Below are 23,321 nucleotides of genomic sequence, written 5' to 3' on the forward strand. Positions count from 1 at the left end.
GAACTGCTCTGCAGTCCCCTGCTCGCCACCGCTGCACAGCACCTCTCAACCACACCCGACAGCAATACAAACACAAAACAAATGGTTAACAGGCAACCTATGTCAGATAGCAAAGATTCCCTGAATCCCAATCTAATGCCTTAGTTACACAATCATCTGGTTTTCAAGAAGTTTTCCTGAAATATTTCAGAGGAGGCTAGCAGAGAGGAAGACTTAAGAACTAAGTAGTCTCGCCAGTATCGTAGGCATTTATCCCTATGTCTGCAACCGATGGTGCTTGCCCTGGCAAACATTTGTAATATCCTATTAGCAAACTGAGTGAGATACGAATAACAGCTATAAAGTCCAAAGTTTTAGACCAGTTTTAATGACTATATATTCCATATACAGCTGTACAAGTAAACTGTGAGGTCAACTTTTTATGGTACAGTGTCACTTTAAATTCAAACATGCACTGTATATTATAAACTTCCCACTATATTTAGCAACAATTGGCTGGTACAGAAAGATTTCTTCCAAAAATAAAATAAAGCACTTCATATCATTCAGCGTTCACATGTAAGGAAAATTACAGTATTATCACAGTTATCACAGTCCTGCAGGGCCAAAAAAGATAGGAAGTATGAGAATGCAAGTGGATGAAGGGCCATCTGGAGAGAAAGGAGATGTAAAAGGAGAGTGGAAAAAACAGAGTTCATATTGACTACTAGATATTAGCAAGTTTGTTATGAAGCTTGTTATGAGTCCTCTCTCTCTTTTCTTACAAGAACACTAAATCCAAAAATCTATAGAAGTATTAACTTCTCAGTTACTGTGGTCATTATGTTCTTTTGGTTGCGGGAGTTACAGAGACATAATAAAACAATTTAATTAGCACAATTAAAATTAACTAATGTTTTTCTGATTAAACTGATTAAATTACTCAGTCTGTTTTAAGAAAGAAGTCTATTGTAGGTGGGTATACATTCCTTTCGGGAACTCTTGTATTACATATGAAAATTTCCTCTCTGATTAAAATAACAAGAGTTTATATTTAACAAAATATAAAAAAGTGAAAGATGAAACTTAAGTAAGTGTTTGGCACTCCCTACAACATGTTATATCAATATAGCAAAGATACATTTGGTGCTGTATACTGAAGAATAAGTGTTGCACTCTTGAAGACAAATCCTTGCAATTTTCCAAAATTAAAAGGTTAACAATATTCCATAGAAAGCTGCCAAGGTCCAGGAAGTTAAGATTTCTTGACGTTTAATTTCTACAGCAGCAACCCATGCAATATGAACCCACTCCCAGAAGTTATTAATTTTTGTGCTTGTTCAGTGTAATACGTGAGCTGCTGTCTCCTAAGCTTGGCTAACACAGTAAAACCGCTGAGGAGGAGTACAGAAAAGAGTTGCATCCAGACCCTCGGTACTGATTCAGGGATGAACAGGTGATGGAACAACAGAAGCAAAGGAATAAAGATTCCTCCCAACCCAACAGTGGAAGATCAGAGAGAGATCTACTTGTTTTCTTCCACATCTTGTACAACTGTACTACTCTCAGGTTAACCTCTACAATTACCAAATTCCTACACAAGAAGTGGGATTTCCTGCTTTGAAGTGTTACACTGGTCTTCTCCATCTTCTTGAGCTGCACTCTTGAGCAAGAGCAATACTGGAAGGAGTGACAAGGAGAGCAGGGAGAGGGCATGTTTTAGAGTAACAGATATCTGAGTAAGAATTGGAATCAGGAGTTTTATGAATTTGTGTTTTTAGTAAGTAACAATTTTTATGCCCATCATCTGTATGTTCCTCTTCATAAACAGGGGCAACACTATTACCAACCTTGCCCAGTAACTGAGAAAAATTCTAACTAAATAGGTGATATATCAAGGTCAGTAAAATCAGAAAGAACGCTGATTCCAGAGTTTATAAACCAAACCCACACTCAGATCACTAAGCCATCCTATCTCTCAGTTCTGTTTCCTCATAAAGAAGACTAAGAAATTAACCTGAGTTTTATTTCTAACTTTTCATGCTTTTAAATGATTCTCTGTGTTGAAGAGAAAAATCCCATTCAGTGACAATTCATTGACAGGTATTGGAGGCATCTTCCCTCATATTTCAATGCACATGACGCACATCTAATGAGTCATAGAATCATAAAGGTTGGAAAAGACCTCTAAGATCGAGTCCAACCATCAACCCAACACCACCATGCCCACTAAACCATGTCCCTAAGCGAAATTAATGAAATTGTGCCAAGCTCTCTTTGCTAGAAAGGGGATGTTCTTTCATCTCTTCAATAACAAAATAGCTGCAAATACTTCAGTTGGAAGAGGAAAAAAGTCCTTCTTTTCTAAAAAAGAAAGCACACCTCTGAAATCAAATCGGTCATTTATATTTGTGTGAAAAAAGGAACAAAAAGTGAGAGTTTAAAAAAAAAAATTTGGGAGAAGTTGGAATGTGACCTGTTTGTCACTAATTCAATAAAACAAGACAAAGCCTTGACTTCTAACGGAAGTTTTAATTTATCAAAATTTGAGGAAGGACTCAAGGGCTGGTTACTGAGGACAAGTGCTACAGAAACTTGAGCTGTGTAAGGGTATAAAGGGCCTGAAAGCTCACTGCCAGAGGAAAAGGCAGTCCCCGTGTTCCCTCACCAAGCATTCCTACTCCCACACCACCAGCTTGGGTGATCTTGTGGTCGGTCACACAGTGAAGAGGTGCCAGGAACGTGACCTGGCCAGAAGTGAGCTGGCCAGATAAGCCAGTTCACCAAACGATCAGGTGTGCTGATGCAAGGAAGGAGCTAAGGTTCTGTATCCCAGACCTCAGCCACCTTTATTTGCATGGGTTATTTTTTTTTAAGCAGACTAGATATTGAGAGTTACTGACTTCACTATGCTGGGAAGCTGTCAGTAGACTGTCTGCCCACAGCATGGTGACACAAAGGTGCACCCTGAAGTGGTGTGCAAGAGCAGTAACGGGCACCATTGTGCCAAACGGCTGCCTCTGGCAAGGGCTGAAGAGGCAGGTGACTCAAGCAGCTGGCGCAGGAGAGGTAGGTTGACTCCCTGAACTTCTCTGTCCCCATTTTAACACAGACATTAGCCATTTCCTCTCTGCTCCTACTGCTCAGCACTGCTCCATCAGCTCAGCTCAGCCTTTCGCTGCCCCCCTCCCTGATCACTGCTTCCTGCCCACGCTTCCTACTCTGCTCCCACCAGCTCCTGAGAAGCTGCTTTACCATCTTTAAACCACACCTGCAAACTTGGGAATTTTTTAAAAGAAAGATCCATACAAACAGATGCTTTAATCACCATGAAAAATTCAAGGGTGTTAATCTCGCCTCTTATCTACCAAACTTTACAACTCTGTTGACAAAAGAAGGTACCAAATATTTATAGATGGTATCTCTAAAGAAAAAAAAACAAGTGATTTGTTCCCAAAATCCAGACCACATTACCACCTGTATAATATAGATGTATCTCCATACAATTAAAAGAACACTGATACTTAGAAAGGAAAGCTCTCAAAGAGAATAAGGAAAGGAACGGGAGGGGTACATACATCCATTCTGATACGTTGTTTAGGCGAGACCATCCCTTTTTAAAAATATCATTCCAGTATTTTAGCTTCATAATTGTTTGGTTATCAGTTCTTTCATTATAACTCAAATCTGAAAATTCAAAAGTGAAAAGCACTGGCTCGCTGAACTGAGGGAGAAAACAACCTCTCCAGACAAAAGTTAAAAATCAAACTTCAAAGTGATGCTGTCCCATCTTAGTGGGAACTGAGACATTTACTCTCCCCAGAGGAAAAAAGAGAGGACACTTACGCAAGTTTGTGACACTTACATTCAAGATACAAGCAAAGGCAGATTAGTTTAAAACAAATGGATGCCTCAAATTCCACATGAAAGAGCAGGATGGAAGACCAGGAGGAGGATCCATAATAAAAAGGCAGGAAATTATTACTTTGCCTGCAACTTGTTCCTTATTAAGATTGCCACTCTATTTAAAGAACTAAAAAAAAAAAAGTAAAAAAAATAATCAAGCATTTCTCTTTTCATTTGCCCCAATTTTCCATCCTTGTAAGTTATGTAGGCTGATGATGACAGACATGAGGGTTTGTATTAGAATATCAGCTTTCAGTCATGAAAAATGCTTCTCTAAAACAACAGATTTAAATTTGTCCAAATAAATATAAAATAGGAGAATGTGTTCAGCCATGGGAAAATAAGATGATTGCCAAATCCCACTGGAAGTGACCATCAGCAGATAAGAATATTGTACTGAAGTACTGAACAGCAGCATAAATTTAAAAATATTTCTAGTTAGGTGATTCCTCAGATAATGCTAATGATTTCAAGAAAAAACACATTCAGGTCACCAACAGATCACAGAAACTTTCAACATATTCACGCTGAAGAACAAGTCTGGTAACTCTTAAGCCTACAATATCAGTATGCTGATGCAGACTTGTGTTTTTATGCTAATGCTGCAAACTGGCTTTACCCAAAACTCCAGAGCAGATAATTTAATGGCACAAATTATTTTCATCACAGTCAAATCATGGCACCTGAGGGAAGAAGTATTCTTGAAGTTGCTTGTACCTCCCTCAACAGTAAAAAAAGACCCAAAAATCCATAGCAAAATCACCTCAAAACTACAAATCTTTGGCCCAAAGGCCTATTCACTGCAGAATCACTGCAACCCCTTATTTACAAAAGTACATATAGCCTTCTCAAGGGTGAGGAGGAAATAAGCCTTTGGATATGTTAATGTTAACTGTTAGACTGGAATATATCTGAGGAGTTTTAGAACATGAACTTTTGTTAGACAAAGTATTTCATATTAATTATTATATCCTTTGAGAGACCTGCACGTGAACTAGCTCACAGATCATCAGGTTATCAGTGTAACAGACTATTCTACTCCACAGAGATGAAATAACTTCAATACTCTTAACCAAAGGTAGCTTTAACAGTCTACTTTACTTTTATTTGGAAAATTATAGTTAATTACATTGCGCACATTGCTCAAATACAGGAGTTCTTCAGAGCCTCAACAAAATACAGCAGAAGACTGTAAACTTAAAATTTACTATTATCAGCCTTTACTTTTAGATGAATACTACAGATTTTCTTCTCAGCTCTTCCTTCATCATTCTCCACAACTTCTGATATGGCCTAGGTTTTTTACATATATTTTACATAAATACACATATGTATATGCATATCTATATATAAAAATAATATACAATTGTAATCAATCAAGGTTCAGTATTAGTGGGTTTTTTTAATTCCATTTAGTCTAGCACCTTCAACAATCTTGCCAACTTACACTAGTGTGCTGGTCTATGACCACTTGAAAAGGGAAACTAGAATTTCCAGGGGTAGCCATGAGATTTTGCTGAATGTGCAGCACATATGGTACCCCAAAAGACCAGCTAACAGTCACATGAAATAGCCTCTGTATCAAAACAAAAAGTACCCAATAGTGTTTATAAGTTTTAAAAGAAAATTTGGAGTTATTCTACTTATTGACAGGAACGTAGTCAAAAAGCTAAACTCTGAAGGGATGAAAAAACTAACAGTTCTCTGTGGAGCTGTGGGGCATTGCTTATGAATATTAATTTACGGGAAAAATCCTAACCATCTGAAATTATACCGTTTCTTACTAAATAAAATTATAGAACACACATTGTAAGATAATTGGTTATGTGACGACAGTAAGGAGGTAAGTAAGAAGTCAGTATCTTCTTACTTCTCTTAGGCATTAAAACAATTGAATACCCAGGAGAAACTCAACTTCACTGAGCTATCACTATCACCACTCCAGCTGATAGTAGTTTTCATTAATATCCCTCTCCATCCAGGTAAATCCAAGTATAAATTAAACTGAGGCAGCAACACAGGGTTTGAAAATGCAGGAAGGGCCCGTGAGAGGGGTGACCCAGCTGGTGACTCAGCAGGACTTTCTCTGCCTCTTCCCCTGCAAGGGAGGGCAGGAAATTTCAAAAGAATGTGTTCATACCAAACACAGCTATGAGTTATGATTTAAAGCAAAGTCACATGCCCACAGATAGTAAGGCCAGCAGAGTAAACCCAGCAGTGAACCGGTAACACACAAAATGAATTCCTTCTTCACAAGAAGCTGGACGCCGCAACCCAGCATCCTTCAACACCGTTGGTGCCCGCCATTGAGCTCAACCATTTAGTCGAGCATGGAGGCTATACCATAACTGTTTGTCATTTAAGTATTCCTATGTTTGACTATAAATAATGTAGATCACATTTGTGGAACATGATTAATGAACAGGACTCAAAACTTCAGCCCACACAATAGCTGTGGGTAAATAAGAAGTTCTAACAACACACCCAGGATAGCCTATTCTTGGCAGAGAAAACTCCTACACTTGCTCTATCACTAATAAAATTATCTGAAAATAACAATACGTAAGAGCAACTGCATAGCATTAGAACCCCAGAGGCCTGTCTAACCTGATATCCCCTCTCTGATAAAGTCTGTGGAAGAGTACAAGAACTGAACACGCACACAGTAGATGCACCCCAGTAACAAACTCTCAGCCACTTATTTATGGCACAGATCTGCTGAGCCAAACGTGGTGCCTCCATGTTTATCACGATGATGCATTTTTCTGCACAACATTTCAGAGATCAGCATCTTAACGTGCGGTTCTGAGCTCACCACCTGATAATTTGCTGAATATCTTAAAAGAATTCAAGGAGACAAAAGCAGGTGACAAACAACCCTTGTTTCACATTCACCTTCTTCATGCACCCATATCACTCACAGTTTTCGAGGCTTTCACCATCTCTCTCCTTCCCTTCCCCCCTAAATCACCCCCCTCTGTGCTATTTCAAGTGCTACTGTATTTTCTGAGGCCTGAGGAAGGGACCCAGAGCTGCACAGCACTTGCCACATCAGCATACCATGCATACATGTAGCAACATGATAACAATCTTTGTTTTGCTTTCTACTACTTCCATAACAATTCCTACCATTTTATTTCTTTGACTTTCATAGCACATTTTCAGATAGCCATCTAACACCAAGACCCTGTTCCTAACGAGAGGTTTTTGTCTGCCATTTCACTGCCCAGGCACCATAGAATCACAGAATCATTTAGGTTGGAAACCCTTAAGATCATTGAGTCCAACCGTAAACCTAACACTGCCAAGTCCACCACTAAACCATGTCCCTAAGCGCCACGTCTACATGTCTTTTAAATACCTCCAGGGATGGTGACTCAACCACTTCCCTGGGCAGCCTGTTCCAATGCTTGACAACCCTTTCAGTGAAGAAATCTTTCCTAATATCCAATCTAAACCTCCCCTGGCCATGCCTGACTCACACAGCTTACAGGCAAGCGATTGACATACCTGTTGTATTTCTAGTTATTTAGTTTCATTATTGTTAGGCTCTTCACCACATCTGCACTTGGCACTCAGCTTTGAGTTTGTTAACAGCAGCAGCAAACTTTGCCATCTGACTTTTCACTCTTTTCCAGATCATTTATGAGTATTTTGGAGAGCACAAGCTCACAAGTCCAACACAGATGCCTCCACTATCAAAACAAGCAAGCTATTCCTACTCTCTGCTTTGCACCTTGGCGAACTACCTGGACACAGCAGAACCTGCCTCCCCACCCCACGGCCACTGAGCTCTTCCAAAAGCCTTTGGTGAAGAACGTTTCAAAAGAGGGCTTGAAAAACCAAGCTCACTGACTGAATGTCCCAAGGCCACAGCGGTTCTTATGAATCTATCAAACTCCACTGAAGCCAGCAACTCACTGCTAACAAGGTCCTAATAACCATGTCTAGTTTTCAGCTATTAATATCTAAACCAGATTGTCAATCACCAGCTCTTTCTCCCAGCCAAAATAATTTGCAGTTTTGCACACAAGAAAGAAGTAATGAGCCCTAGAATTGACAGAGCGATTTTGTTCAAGTTAAAAGCAAAAGAACTTCACTTTCCTTCCAACGTATCTAAAAACAAAACAGTAATTTGGTTAACCACAAGTATTACAGCCTTCCCATGATAAGGCTAGCTTCAAATCACTGAAAAATAATTACTAAGATGGCTTCTGTTGATTTAAAAGTATATAGTGATTTCCATTTCACTGACTATATTCATTTTGTTGATTCATTTTATACAAAGAAAAACAAACCAGTCATTTAAATAACTGTTCTTCAGTGAACAGTTTTCTGCCAACTAACAAGAAGGAAAAACCACGACACAGACAGAAGAGCTACAAATTCTGTATTCAGTCTTAAGAGCAGGGGTTTTGCACATCTGCATTTTTACCCAAGGGCTGGGGAGGAGCTGAGTTTTCATTGACTTGAACAATATTTATTTCATCCAAACAGTTTTCAAGGGGGAAATGCCTGCCTGTCAAAGAGTTTCATTACTACAGTCAGGTCTCAAACTAATTACTTAATGGGAAGGTATGTTAACAATAACTTTTACCAAATAAAAACTTAACATAAGTAGGCTAACAGAGAAGTTACTTGGCTAGCTACAACTGTTTGAATTACTGATTTTAATCAAGTAACTTGAGTTATCATGTGGTTTTCCTCTAATTATTTAGTTTCAGCACTTACCTTTATTCAAGCTATTAATCCGCGGTTCAGAACTTTGTAATAGGTTGCATAGCTCATTTAAGGGTTGAACTGCCTGCATTTTACCTCTTCACTGATTAAAGGGAAATGAATGTCCCAAGAAGGTTTAACAAGCCTGTCCATTCTACAAGTAAACCTTCTCCTCCCAAACCATCTCTTGCTGCCAGAAAAAGGTTTACTGGATGAAAACAAGGAATTAATGCCAGTGAAGAACACCACAACTTTAGGGCACAGTTGATCTCAAGTCTTCCCTTCCCACACCCCCACCATCACTAGTTGTGAAAGATCCCAGTGGCACTGGTTTTTGTTCCTTTACTGTCTTAGAAGTCTTACGTTACCATTTCTACCATTTTCTCTCAAATTTTTTTCTGCTAGATGTATCAGCCCTCATCTTCAGGGTAAAAAACACATCTTCTACCTCCTTCTCTGATCCCCAGTCTTTCTGTACTAATTTCTCCGTGCTGTCATTACCCCATTTCCAAATATCTGCTCATTTTCTTGTTTTTTTTCATGTAGTCTTGAGTTCTCTCCTTTTTCATCCTGCTTACCCGCACAGCTGATAACACAAGGTGTATTGTCAAGAGCTGCTTTCTCAAGAAGGAACACACAATTCCACATGCGTGTGAGAACTGTAATTTAGGTTCTCCAAACAAAGCCTGTGCGTGGAGGTGGGGGGAGAGGAAGGGCCAACACAGGTATAAAATTTCACACCAATTTGAGGGGGGCAGGGGAGAGAAAGACAGTCTCGAAGATATTTTTTGCCCCTTCAAGAGGAGAGCTTCCTCCTCCTTCCCAGAAAGACAGCGTCCTTCCCCTGGCCCAGCTTAGTCCCCAGTCTCCCTCCCTGGGATTCCCCACCCTACGGCACCTCCAGCGCTCCCCCCTCCTCTCTTCCACAGGGAATGTGGAAGCCTCTCCCAGCTGCTGAGCTGCTCCATCTACCACTCCTTGTCAGCTGCCTCTCTGCAGCACATACATCTGATTCCCAGACCCACCTCACGCTGTGCAGAGCGGCTAACAGAAGCAGCCGGCAGGCAGCAGTGGAGGGGACTGCTGAGCAGCTGCTTTCCGCACAGGCCTGGGACACTGGCTAAGACAGCTGTTTTTATGATTTATTAAGCTTATTGTAGCATCGTATCATTATGACTGCATTCCAACAATTGTCTCCAAATATTTATGGGCAGAGCTACTTGGCATTAATTACTGACTGTTTTTTAAAAAAAAAAATAAAATCAAACCTCTGATATTTTGACCACCTATTCATTCAGTACCAAAACTTCTTGAATGATGACTCAGAGCCAGAGGCAAGCAATGGCAAATGCGAAGGTCCCAAAAGGCACTTTTTCAGCTCAAGCTTAGCATACTAGCATGTAGTCAAACCTGCTAAGCTACAGAGGATCAAGATGTTTTACTTTTTTTAGCTTTTAATTGAAAAATGATGTGGAAGTAATGCATTTTCATCGAAACCCGGCAGAGCAGAAACTCAGTAAAATAAAACTTCTATCCTATTCGAGATTTCATTTAAGCCTCAGAAGATTTGATTTCAGACTATGATTCACATCTGCTGTCTTCTCCTTGCATAAACTGTTGCCCCATCACTTCTCAGTTGCATTACTTAGTGTTGAAGTTCATCCTGGAAATTTTTTCACATGTAAATGTTTCAGCTTTAACTTAAAACCACGAAACGTTCCCTTAGGATTTAAGAAAACCCTTGGTTTGACCACAACAAACCCATTATTAACACACACTTCTTTCTCCAAGTTGCAAATACAAAAATTCATAGTTTAAATGGCAATTCTCACACATGCTTTCCGTCTTCCCCTCAAAGGAACCAACATGAAAAAAAGGCAGGTATTCAGCTTGTCCTGTTGCTGTATCGTATTTTGGTCTATCCATAATGTTATCCTGTAAAAATTACTGTAAGGACATCAGCAAACTACCTGAATCTCATTTTACCTTCAGTTTCTGTGCACCAAGAAAGCCACGTAACCAGTAACAAACAGGGCAGTCAAACAGGAGCAACTGTTCTGAAACCATAGATCCTGTGTATCCTGGAACGCATTTACAGTAATTTAAAACATTTTTCTACTCATTGGAAGTAGCTTACCTGAAGGACAGGCACTTTTTGTGGTGTGTTTTGTGGTGACTGGTGAAGCTGTGCCCAAGGCTGATGATGAGGATGTGGCGGTGGTGAAGACTGATGATGTATCCCTGGATGAGGCTGCATGGGAGGACAGGTTGGCATTTGCTGTTGAAAAGACTGCTGTTGACTAGGAAGCTGCTGGCCAGATATTAGTCGCTCTTGTATTGCTTGTGGATCTGCAAGGCCAACACCTGGACAACCATTTGGTCTCATGTGCCCACCCATCTCCCGTGGTGTTGAAGACATACCCATAAACGGACGATTCTGCTGCATGTTTCGGGGGCCCATATTCCTTTGTCCAATTCCCATGGCACCAGGGGGCTGGTGTGATGGCTGAGGATGGGGTATATTTGGATAACTGCCAACTTCCATTGGTATTCCAGCACTACCAGGTCTAACCTGTGGAGGAGGTGTACCTGCTGGATTACTCATTGCTTTCATAGGTGACATGGGAGGTGGAGAGGCATAAGTTCCCTGAGGCTGTGAAGGGTGCATAGTTTGCGTGTTCATTTGGTTAAGTGAGCCACTAGGGTGGATGGGTTGCTGGTGCATTAGTCCTTGACCACTGTTTGGTGGAAATCCGACAGCATTTGGGTATCTTGGTACAGATTGATTCATTGGAGTGTTATTTGTAAGGCCTAAATTCTGATTCATCCCTGTATTATTAACTAATCCCTGATTAAGGTTACTGTAAGGATATCGAGAATACTGCCCTGAGTTGTTTATAGTAGGTGAGGGTACCGTCTGGCTCCGAGAACTAAAATTAAGTGTTTGCGGCCTAACAGCACCCTGCTGGGGAGGATTAGGGGAGAATCTGGGACTGTGGGCTACTGATTCTCCATGGAGAGCAGTGGGGGGATGGTGGTGAAATTGCTGGACTGAGTGTCGCAAAGAAGGTGCCATACTGGGATTCTGCTGGGGCACATGAGACAAGTGGCCAGGTCCTGAGGTGGCAATGAAAGGGTTTCCCTGATTGAGGCCTTCTTGGCCTTGAGAAAACTGGTTCATCCTCTGCTGTTGTGGCTGACTGTGCTGCTGCATTGAAAAATCACCACGAGCCATGTAGTTTCCCATCTGCTGCATGTGCTGAGGATGGCCCTGCCCAGGGGGTCCAGAGGGTGCCTGTGGTGGCTGTGTCGGTTGCGGTTGCTGCTGCTGCTGTTGCTGCTGGTATGGTGCTCTTATCTGGTCTGGCACTTGAACTGCCCGTGGTCCCCACATGGAGCCACTGTCTACGAAGGGTTGCCCGTGTCTTTCGTTCTGCATGCTGGGATAGACTCCCATCTGACCACCAGCACCACTGCCATGAGGAACCTGAGGAACTGGAGGGTTGTGATACTGTGAATGAGGAGACGCTATACCATTCCCAGGGGCATTGCTTATCATCCTGTTCGGCTGATCCATCAGGTGCATTTTCTGCTGTTCGTATTGATTATAGTGATCAAAATGGGTCAACTTGGCTTGATTTTGATTTGCAGGGGGATGATGAAGAGATGACTGTAAAGAGGGAAATCCTTGATCCATGGGCATTTGCTGCCCCATAGGGTTTACTGTATTTTCAGGATATCCACATTCTCCAAGACTTTCCAACCCTTCACTGAAAATATTCCCATCTTCTCCAAACAGACTCATCATTCCTGGATCTGCCATCTTTTTTCAGCACACAGCTCCTCGGAGCTACAACTAGAATGCTAGTCTGTGCTTCACCTCGGCGAGGTGTTTTGTCCTCAAAGCCTTTAATCCTCAACTAATCTCCTTCATGTCATTCCATATTTCCTTAATTCTTTTGGACCACGCAGTGTCAGGCAAAGTCTGGTTACTGCTCCTAGAAAAAGCAGGGGAAGGGGGAGAAAGAGAGGAAGATACTGAAATAAATAATGTCAGGCAATATAAAGAAAACACACTTGACTGTTTTTTAGACAATGCTAGCTAGTTTCAGCCCCTGAAATACATCTTAAAAATCTATTTCACTTTACGAAGGATTCATTAGTTTTATCAGAAGCTTTATTATGACAGTTAGGAAGCAAGCAAAACACTAGCTTTAACCTTAAATTAATCCATTCACTACACTTCCTAGTGCTCCTTTCTTGGGTGGAACAGAACAAAAGAACACAACATGCAGCAGCAGCAGCTGCCACAGCAGGTAGGCAGATGTATGAATATAGCCAAGCAGCCCATCTGCCGAACTAAAGCCCTGAAAACGCTCTAGTTACCAACAGCATGCCCTTAACCTTATTCCCTTGAGCTGCGTAATCAGATGAGCAAGCAGAAGCACCAAGTCCTATGACAGACTAAAGTTAGTTATACGGACAAGAGATTTTTCAAACGCACACGAAGGTGACCCTCTAAAACATACCGAATGCCAAGACTTAACATTTAGGCAGCCAAAAAAAAATTTTTTTTTTTTTAACACACACAATTTATCTTCATTTAATGAAGTTGCAAACTGAAAGACATGATGCTGCTTCCCATTTAAGCAAAACTATATGCTCAATTTGTGTAAGAAAATTAAATTCAAAAGCTTCATTCTATGATAAGGTTGATTTCTCAATCTGTATCCTCATTTCTCTCATGATGATAACAGGGAACACTATCATTGGAGTTCATTATTCATCTTCAGGCAATCACGCTACTAACTGCAACTACAGCACTTTAGAAGACCACACTGAAGTTTTGTTCTCTCCAGAATTACAATCTTGAAAACTCATTCAAAAGAATTAGTAATGGCAAAAGAATTGAAATAATAAAATGCTAACCTACCAAGGTACACACTTGGACTTGGCAAAAAGGAAAAACGCAGCACACAGTAACAGAGTAGATTCAGAAAAATTCCCATTTAGGTTTTTCACACGGAAGACTGGCATGTTCTGAAATATGTCCCCCGTCCTCTCCCCGCAACAACTTGAACAATTTTGTTTGCATCTACGTAGCAAATAAAAACAACTATTTTTGCATCTTTGTCGTAATTTAGTAGCGCTGTACTTGCAGGTACCAACTTACCCTAATCAGTGATCAAAGAACAGAAGATTTACAAGTTTGTACTTTTGCATCTTGCATTTTGTTGTGGAGGAGGGATGCTTTCAGTCACTTTGGATGCAAAATGCCAGGCCAGACTATTTTAACTGAAGGCAATTTGTCCCAGACAAGTTTTAGGGAGAAGATATCAGCACATTTATTACACTTCTTGTAGCCATTGTCAAGAGGACCTTCTACAGCATGAAGTAGAGGGCAAGAGGAAAAGCACAAGCATTTATCACTCCTCTTAAAATAGCATTTGAATGTCACCTTTAAAACCACACTCTTAAATCTCTTTAGTGCTTGACTGGGATATTAACACTTATATTTCTAAATCACTTGGGGGTAAATTTCTATGAGCCATCTTCATATCGCTAATATCTGTTTCTTTTTATTTCATTTTCTTTATTAAGCAGAAGCCATCTGTAGTATTCACCACCTCAATCAGTTTATTAAAGCACAGCATAAGGAAGTTCCAACAAGGCAAGAAGGAGCCTCCTTCACCAAAACAAGCTTTTGGCATTAGACTGCTGCAGAGCAGACCACTCTGCCGTGGTGAAGATCCCTCCAATGACTTAAGATTGCTCGAGGACTTCTGACACTGCTACCTCTGCTGATGCACACTACCATCAGGAGCTGGCAAAGCTGAAATCAGTGTGTACTGAGAGTCTCCATCTAACAGAACAGTTTCTTTGCTTGGAAATGCTGTAAAGCATAGTGCACAGACACTGTTGCCTCCCAACCACTGATGTAATCTGGGCAATATCAAACTCAAGCCAAGTAGAGGATCTCACCCATCACCTAACCTATTTATAGCCACAGAATTATGAACAGGTAAGAATTTTCACTCATTTTATTATATAAATCCTGCCTACTAAAAGAACCATTTTTGAAGACAAGCATGCTCTACTCTCCTGAAGCACTAATGAAACTTTGCAATAAAAATAACTGAAATCTACATAAGAGGAATTCTCTTTGTTATCTTTGTTATCTAATTCTCTTTGTTATAAACAAGCTAACAGAGCACCTCCAGAAACAAGGCTACAAGCATCAAGCACACATTTGAATCATACTGCTCCCCTTACTGTTGGAAGTGACTGAAACTGACAGGTTTCCAATAAAATTAAAGTGAGAGTCAGCCACCGGTAACAGTCAACATTGGCTAACAGTAGTTAGGACCTGCTACCAAACCCAGAAAACCATGTTAGGAAAGGGTAGGGGTGTTGTTTAATTAAACACAGTTTAATTCTGCCCAGCTGACTCCATCCCAATTTGCAGGCTTGGGCTAGGGACTGTCCCTTACAATGAAGGAGACATGCTATGGAACCTAGCACTTGCCTGGCTTCCCGAGCACATGCTCTTTAAAAAGAAAAGTAACCTCTAAGTTTACGATGCAGTTTGTATGCAAACAAATCCATCATCTAAATTAAGAACAAAAACACTGTTTGCCACTATTCATGACTTTACCTCTGTGTTTTTATCTGAAGTGTGAATTGATTTCATGTTTGAGCTGTTGATGCTAAAGCTAGTAGGTTTGAGACACAGCATGAGAATGTGTTTGAAACTACAGTTTTGATACATCTTTTAAGTTTAGCCTTAAATTTAATGACCACAGCCCTTTACAGTCAGAAGGTGTGCTCTTATAAACCTTATTCTACTTTCCCAAATAAAAGTCACACCTCTGATGTGATATATGGCTAACAGCACATGTTGAAGAATGAAAGACAGTAGCAGCTAAAGCCCGAGCAGAACGAATTAACCAACTTTTTGGTAAGAAAACAGTCAATATTGGAATTACCTTACTAGGTAAGGTAACCTCCTACCTCAACCTCCTATGCTAACAGGATAGATGTCTTCTAGATAGTTGAGCGAGTCATGAGAGTCACAGCCTTATTGTAAGTTGCAATCTTTTCTTTGCTTGTTTCACAAGTTTTCACTACAATTTCTCTGCTTAAATCCTCAAGGCTCATCCAAAAAAAAAAAAGTCCCACACAAAGGCAGGACCTGCATCAAGCAATAATTCTAGCTAAGATGAATTCACTCAGCAGCACTGTTCACCTCCCCATGAAAGGAGACAACTAACAGCAAGACTGACCATGTTAAGCTCCGTTTAAAGTCTTTTTTTGATTAAGCAGTTTAAAAATATATATTCATGCATCTTTTCTACTATCCCATAAGTTAAAACCAACAGACGTTCACGAAGCAACTACTATTTTCCAGGCCTTAGAAAGGCAGATTGCTGAATGAAAGTGTGAATGTATGAAGAGATGGTAAACTTTTTTCTTTAAATAATCTTAACCAAACTATACAGATTCTGCTACAAAATTCTATAGCTTTTCTGTTCCTGAACATGAAAGATTGCATCAACAAGACTAAACTCAAAGAGTCAATATATTTCCTTAAGACTGCCTAGACAACCTATTTCTATTCAAAGCAATGGTATGATCCCAACTACCAGGACACAGTCAATTGCTTAACAACGCTGTTGTCTCAACAGACAAAGCCTACATTTACTCCAGCCTGCAACATTCCAGTCCTAAAGAGCTAGACCTCAAACTTAAGTAGTAGTTAACGATTGCTCAACTTAATATTTCGGAGCTACATGGACTCAGTAGCCTTGGGCAGCTTCCCACTTTCATGAGTGGAACAAGGCTGCTGCATACGTGTAACCCAATCTAGGGCTGCAGCCACTAAAACCTGAACTTCGTTAGTCTTGCTCCCAAAGTAGCAGATCCCAGCACTCAAGACAAGGAAGCAGCAAGGGCAGCACACAGATGCACGTGCCCTCCACAACGTCATCCTCACGTTCTGCCGTTCAGAAGAACCTTTTGTAAATCAACAGGTCGATCCTTCTATACAAGAAATTTAGTAGCATTTCTTGATGGCCATACAGCAAGTAAACTGAATAAACAGAACGTGAGAAGGCAGCCAATACTGACTGCTTCAAGCTCTGAAGTGAGACGTGTCATGTAGAGTTGATATTTTTTACAGCTATCAGTTGACATCTCAGACAAAACTGAAGTACTTGACAGACACAAACAAAACAGTTACTGGAACTACGTACCTACAACACAATACAATAAACACTGCAAATACCATGCCATTTTGAAGAACTAGGCTAAAAAGACCTCTCATGCTAAAAACCAAAGCCATGCCAAAGGTCGTTTTGAGACTGGAGCCTCAAAATGTAGGATTAAACATTAGGCTACTAAATCTGCATTTAAACATTGCGTATTTAAACTGCTTTGCAAAACTGCTAAGCGCCTGCTGGCTGTTAGGGGTAGTAATTTAAGCATTTGCTGCATGGAAGTAGATGACATAAATGACAGCAATTAAAGTCACATTCTTATTTCATGAACACAAGTTGGAGGAAAACATTCACCAAAAACTTCGTAAACACACTTAACACCCTGACAACATATGAAAAGCCATGCCAAGACATTCAAATTGGGGAAGATGGCTGACGAGACTTCTACCTTTCAGCTCATTTACCTACTGAGCGAACAGCACTGCTGATGCCAGGACAGTTATGCAAGTGCCTAACCGTGTCCGTGGGAAGCACGCCTAGTCTCCTGCGTGTTTAATGCTTAGTTCTCATTGCTGTCACAGACAACTCTTCATGCATGGTACATTCCTCCTGCATGTAGACTAGCCAAAATAGAAGAGCCTATCTGTAAAGTGATTGCAACATGATTTCTGACTGCAACTTCCAAAGAAATTTGGTTATCTGAATGCCTAAAGACGCTTTTTTTTTCTTTATATAGAATGCTTTCCTATTATACACTTCACACAGTACAGCTGTGCTAAAAATTAAGTCCGTACGGTTCATATCAAATCAAAGGATGCCAGGAATCTTGTTCCCACCCGCCTCAGGAAAGGGAGACTGGACTTGAAAGGATGAAAAGAATGACCTCACACACTTCAGGAATATTCTGCCTTCAGTGGGAAGAGTCAGCAAATACGGTATAAGCATTTGTGAAGAGTTTAATTCACATCTATCTGAGTAAAATTCAGTTAGTTCGTCACGGAAACACATCCTTACAGAAATCTGCAGTGGCAAATTTAAGGCAGTCAATATCTCTTGTTAAACTAAGAAGCAGGGGGGTGTGTGTGAAAATCTCACGTGCCTTTCCTCAAAAGTCACAGGTTTTGCATACATGCAGTCAGCTGAACACCATGAATGCTATTAACATCTTCAACATTGGGCAAGAAATGCATGAAATTGTAAGTTTCCCATACAATATTTAAGTTGAAACCAGATTGCATTTTATTTCCGTAACGCATCATGTACTTTGGCAAAGAACAGGTTTTTACAGAGGCAACTGAGGGCACAACAGCCTTCGAATACTTGGCAGCTTGTGGCTGTCAAGCAGCTGATGCAGGAATGACCAGCTAGAGTTCAGCCTGTGCCACACATTTGGAAACAATATCCTACGTCATTCAAGTTCACAGGAACTCTGATACGAGACCACAACAGCATCACATAGGAGCACTCTGATGCAAACCCACTGAGCCTCGTTGTTGCATCATACGCTGCCATTGCGAATGACTTCTGCATTTGCCGTACCAGCTGGGCTGCAAACTCTTTTCCTAACACGGGGCACTGCTAATTTGAAGTCAGCACCTATAACATTAAATAAGAAGCCTCAGCATGTCTTTTCTTTCCAGTCCAGAAGAAAAAGGGGAAAGTTTATAGCCATTTATTAGAAGTACGTACTTGGAGGTTTTTAATGAGGTAATCAGAGTAATATTTAAAAAAAAGAAAAAAAATGTTTTTTACATTTAAGTACATTACAAACATGAGATGGGAGGAGAGGGGACAAGCCTAAGCCAGAAACACTTCAGTTTTAGTGTTACATGGCCTGGAATTTTAAGAGGCCTTTTTTGGTCATGCGACCACCCTCTCTCCCAACATAAGTTTAAAATACAGATGTGAGGAGGAGGAGGTTTATCTAAAAATAGTCCTAGATAAGTAAGAGAAACAATTGCACTCACAAAAATATTTCAGGAATACTTTTAAAAATATTTGATAGCGGTGTTATCTTGCAAGTGACTCTATAAAGGGGAACCGTAACACGTTCGATGTAACCCTAAATGAGGTTTGAACGCTGCAAGTGCAGCCCATATAGCTGACATAATTTTCGGTTTCGGTGGGCCGCCGGTGCCGAGGGTGCTCGCCCGGTGCCAGCTGCCAACCTGATCCACGGCTGTGTGACGGCCAGGCGAACAAAAAGCCGAGCCAGGGCCGGGGTGGGGGGGGCGTCAGGGAGAAGACTTATATTGTTGCCATCAGTCACGAAGAAATCTGCCAGCAATTACATTCTCTTATAAAGCTGACACTAAACCGGCCTGGGGATTCAAGAGGTGGGGCCAGCGGCGACCCGCTGAGGCGCTGAAAAAACACCCCGCGCAACTGATTACTCTTGTTAAGGGCCGTGCTTTTTGTGCACCTACTGCAGTTGTCACTGATTAACCAACTGATCTGGCAATTTCCTACATTCTTTTGCATTTAAAAAGGATCTGAGAGACCGAGAGTCATCCCCTTTCATATTCCAGGGGGAGAGGGAGGCTGCGCCCCGTCCGGCTGGCTGTGGTGCGGAGGGGCGCAGAAGGGCCCCCGCTCCAGCAGGCCTCTCTCCCAGCTCCACCGCCCTCCTCCCCCAGCCCAGGCCTGCAGCTGAAAATAATTTATCTGTTCGCTCTGCCGGGCTCCTGGCATATGCGATTGGGAGGGAAACGTATCCATCATGAATAAACTTGAGCACAAAGACAGGCTGAGTGTCACAGGATACAAAGGGGCAGAGGTCGCCGCAGCGAGCAGGAGGGTTTGCGCAGAGCCGGGCTGGGCGCGCATGGCCGCCTCACGCAACCTCCACACGGCAGCGTCAGGCCGGAGCCTTTCCAGTTTGTCACATCCCCTGAAGTAAACAAAGCCCCACACGGTCCCAATCGCAAGGAACACTGTAAACAACAAAATAATCGGAGAGATGACGAAGCTCCAAGTGAAACGGAGCCGTTTCTCTTCCTTTTACTGAAAGTAGCTCGCACTGTTTACACACAGAAAGCTGGGAATTGTAAAAATTCATGAGGTGGATACCCAAATGTTTCCCAGGGTTTCTGAACATGTGATTTTCACTGAAATGTATTTTTTTAATCACAGGCAGGTTTTAAGACTTAATCGTATCCCAAAAGGCTATTTCCAGCTATAGAATTATGAGCGCTTTAAAGTAGCCAGACCCTATATTTTACTTTACCTGTTATAAGGCCAATACAATCATGTTTCATTCATAGTTTATGAAGTCTGAAAAACCACTTGATGAAATTACAGTCTACCGATACCACACATGGTATATTTGTCCACGCATATTCTATAATCATTTCAATTTATGACTTGTACTTAAGAGTCATTTTCCTGTACATGTGTTCTTCATAAATACTGGTAGATCACAGTCTGCGCTTGTACAGGAACCACATATCCACACTCATTTCTGTGAAGATAAATACACCTTATACATCCAAAGTGAAAAGCCAGAGTTTTCACAGAACTAAAGAGAACATATTTCAGGATTGCGGAACAAAATGATAGTTCTCCCTTACGCTCTTTACATGTGGCAAGATGAATCATCCCACATCTGAACTTAAGCCCTTACTCAACTTCCAGTATTGATGATAATTTTTGCCCAATACACTTAAGCATACTGTCTTGAACCTTTCAACAAAGGAAAAAAAAAAATATGTATTACATTGGGAAAGGATTACAAGTTATCATTTTCAGAAAAAAATAACATCAATGCTTTATAAAGGATTTTAAATTAAATCACACATGATCTATTGGATTTTACAAATCTTAACTTTGTTAGCAAAAAGACCTGCAGTACCCAACTAATTACGTATTTTATCATATGCAATAGACTATTTAAAAGAAGTGTTAAATTATTTCACTAACTTAAAGCCCATCGTAAAGAAAAAGGGTTGGGGAGGGAGGATGTGGAGAAAGACAGTACACTGCAGGACACAACACAGTAGATGAGTAAATAGATTTCAGGAACCTTCATCTACTGCCTGGACCATTAAGTAGGTCCAGTAATGACTCACAGAATATGGTGGACAGCTGAGATACAGGACAGATACAAAAAAGACTTTCCACAACTACTGTTTATTGAACTGCTTATTTGAGTTTTGTGTTTGTTTTAACAAAATTAAGATATGCATCTTGAACATCCTATTGTTTTTTTTTGAAGAAGGATATGCCAAAAAAGGTGGTTTATTCTTGGCCGGTGGAGTGGAGGCAGGCTCTTGCACGTACAAATGAAGTTTGGTTTTTTTGGTTTTTAACATAATGCCTGGCTTACAGTGATCATCAGTGCTTATTCAGACCACAACGTAAATGACTATAGCAAGCCGTTGTCTGCAATGGAGAATGCCAAAAGGAAAAGAGCTCCCAGTGTGTAAGACTAAGATATTTAAGAGTAAACAAACTGCTGTGTTCCAGTTCACCGAGACATGGAAAAAGGGTGCCTACACAGTGTAAGCAATGGTGCCAGAAGTTATAAAACGGAATGGGGACTTGTCAGATGAGTGCAACCCTCATCAGGCATCGTGTGCCGTGTGGCTTTTCTCTCCAGGCAGGACTGCGCTAGAATGCTTTTCCTCTATAAAAGCAGGGGAGATTCAAAAGGTAGAGAACCAGTTTTTCTTGTGCAAAACTTTAATGGATCTCCAATTTCTTCTTCACAAAGAAGAAAACTAACTGGGGTGTTTTTAAGTGTGTTGCTTAATTGGTATGCACTTCTAAAATTACTCCAACATAGTTATGTTCAAACAAACAAACAAAAAAAGCCTTCCAGGGAAAAATTTGTCATCTACAGTTTTAGAACTATGCAATCTCACTCCCCTTCTCATCAAGATTTTGAGGAACTTGGAAGTAGTTTGCAAGTCAAAGATAATTACTGACCCAGTACCCAGAGCCATAGTCATTCAAGCTATTGCAAGCAGTAGAAGCAGCTGACATTCATCTACCACAAAATCTTTTACGCTCAACAGGAAAGTTCTTGAGCTACCTTCAATTCTCCACAAGCTTTTCAGAGATTGATGATGAACATACAAGAGCAGTGCTGCATTCATGGATAAGATGTGAAAGGAAACTTTTGCTCATCTGAAAACGAACTTGGAAACTGGTTCCATTTCATGGTAGGTAGCTCCACCTTCTCTCAAAAAGCAGGGAGAATTAATTAAAGCAGAATCTCTTAATTTTGTAACAGAAAGCACTGTCTTCACTGTTCCTAATGATTCACATTCCATTTAAATTTACCTTTCAAGCTTATCAATCTTGCTGCACCATCTACAGAGGACTAGAAGTTTCCGAGTCCTTTTAAACAAACAAACAAAAAAACCCAAAACAAAAAGATACATTCCCACACTGCCCTCCCCTCAACAAAACCAAAAAAGTACTTCTACTCACTAGAAACCTTCTGTGAGGTTAAAATTTAGTGTAGACGTTTTTTGTACTTTGGTTTGTTTGTTTGTTTTTAAGTAGGAAAACCAAATTAGGGGGGCAGGCTGACTAGAAGATTAGAAAACTATTTTACAAGTATGAGAAATAGGAAGATTTATTTTGATAACTTTGGAAGAATTCAGATTGCAAACTTTGTTGGACTAGCAATTTCTTTATTTTGTGTTTGTAAATACCTGGAAAAGTGAAAGTCTGACAGATAAAATGGCTCATAAAAAAAAAATAACAAGCAAAACCACGTAAGTAGCAAAGATCCCAGAACAACAGAATTCAGGATTCTTAATCAAGTACTATATGAAGACTGCTACCATACAGATTTGTGTAACCAGCCAAGTTTAGAGCTATTTCACTTACTATTCACAGTCTGGTTGTCAGAACAAGACCTACAACAGCTGGTGTATTATCTATGCTACAGGGCATTGCAGAAACACTACTAGGGAAATCTTCATTCTATCAAGGGTCAAAAACCTGCTACCCAAAAGATGAGGAAAAAAAAAATCAAAAGGCTAAAAATTTATTCTTTTGCTTATGAGCTATGTAGAGAAAGAAATTTGAACAGGTACAAAGAACTTCAAATTTCCAGTGCTAAACAACATTTCCAAATTTATTTTATCTCTACAAAAAAAACTCAGAATACAACAGCCATCAAAACACTAAAAGCATGAACCCCTACACTATGTTTGACTTAAGCAAACAGTAAATGGCATTTATTATAGCATCCTTAGTACATCAAGAACTATCCCGATGGCCTATCTTTCTAAGTTAGCATGCAAAGACTTACATCACCTGAACCAAGTAATACAGTGCACAGCTGAAGAAAAAGCACAGACGAGGCTCTGCCAAAGATCAATTGATTTAGGAGTCACAGGAATTAGTGGCAGATGAAATACTTCTGCTGTATAAGGAAGTATTATTTGGACCTACAGCTGAGACTCAGGTAACTGTTTAATTAACGATGCTTGCAAAGCAATAAAAACTAGCTCCTTGTCCCCTTGTCCTTATATATTTATATATACT

At 40.5% G+C, this 23,321-nt stretch overlaps 1 protein-coding gene across 5 annotated transcripts in view; it reads right to left on the reverse strand.

Annotated features, from left to right (window-relative positions):
* The window catches only part of CHD7 (chromodomain helicase DNA binding protein 7), a 145,275-nt gene that overhangs the window by 78,413 nt on the left and 43,541 nt on the right, over positions 1-23,321 (reverse strand). For all 5 annotated transcript variants that reach the window (XM_076329658.1, XM_076329661.1, XM_076329660.1 and 2 more), the window contains one exon: positions 10,742-12,602. In XM_076329658.1, coding sequence (XP_076185773.1) covers positions 10,742-12,427 — 1,686 coding nt within the window. In that variant the 5' untranslated portion in view covers positions 12,428-12,602. The remainder of the gene's footprint in view (positions 1-10,741; positions 12,603-23,321) is intronic.

Source organism: Aptenodytes patagonicus, chromosome 2, assembly GCF_965638725.1.
Source record: "Aptenodytes patagonicus chromosome 2, bAptPat1.pri.cur, whole genome shotgun sequence".
NCBI classification, from domain to species: Eukaryota; Metazoa; Chordata; class Aves; order Sphenisciformes; family Spheniscidae; genus Aptenodytes; species Aptenodytes patagonicus.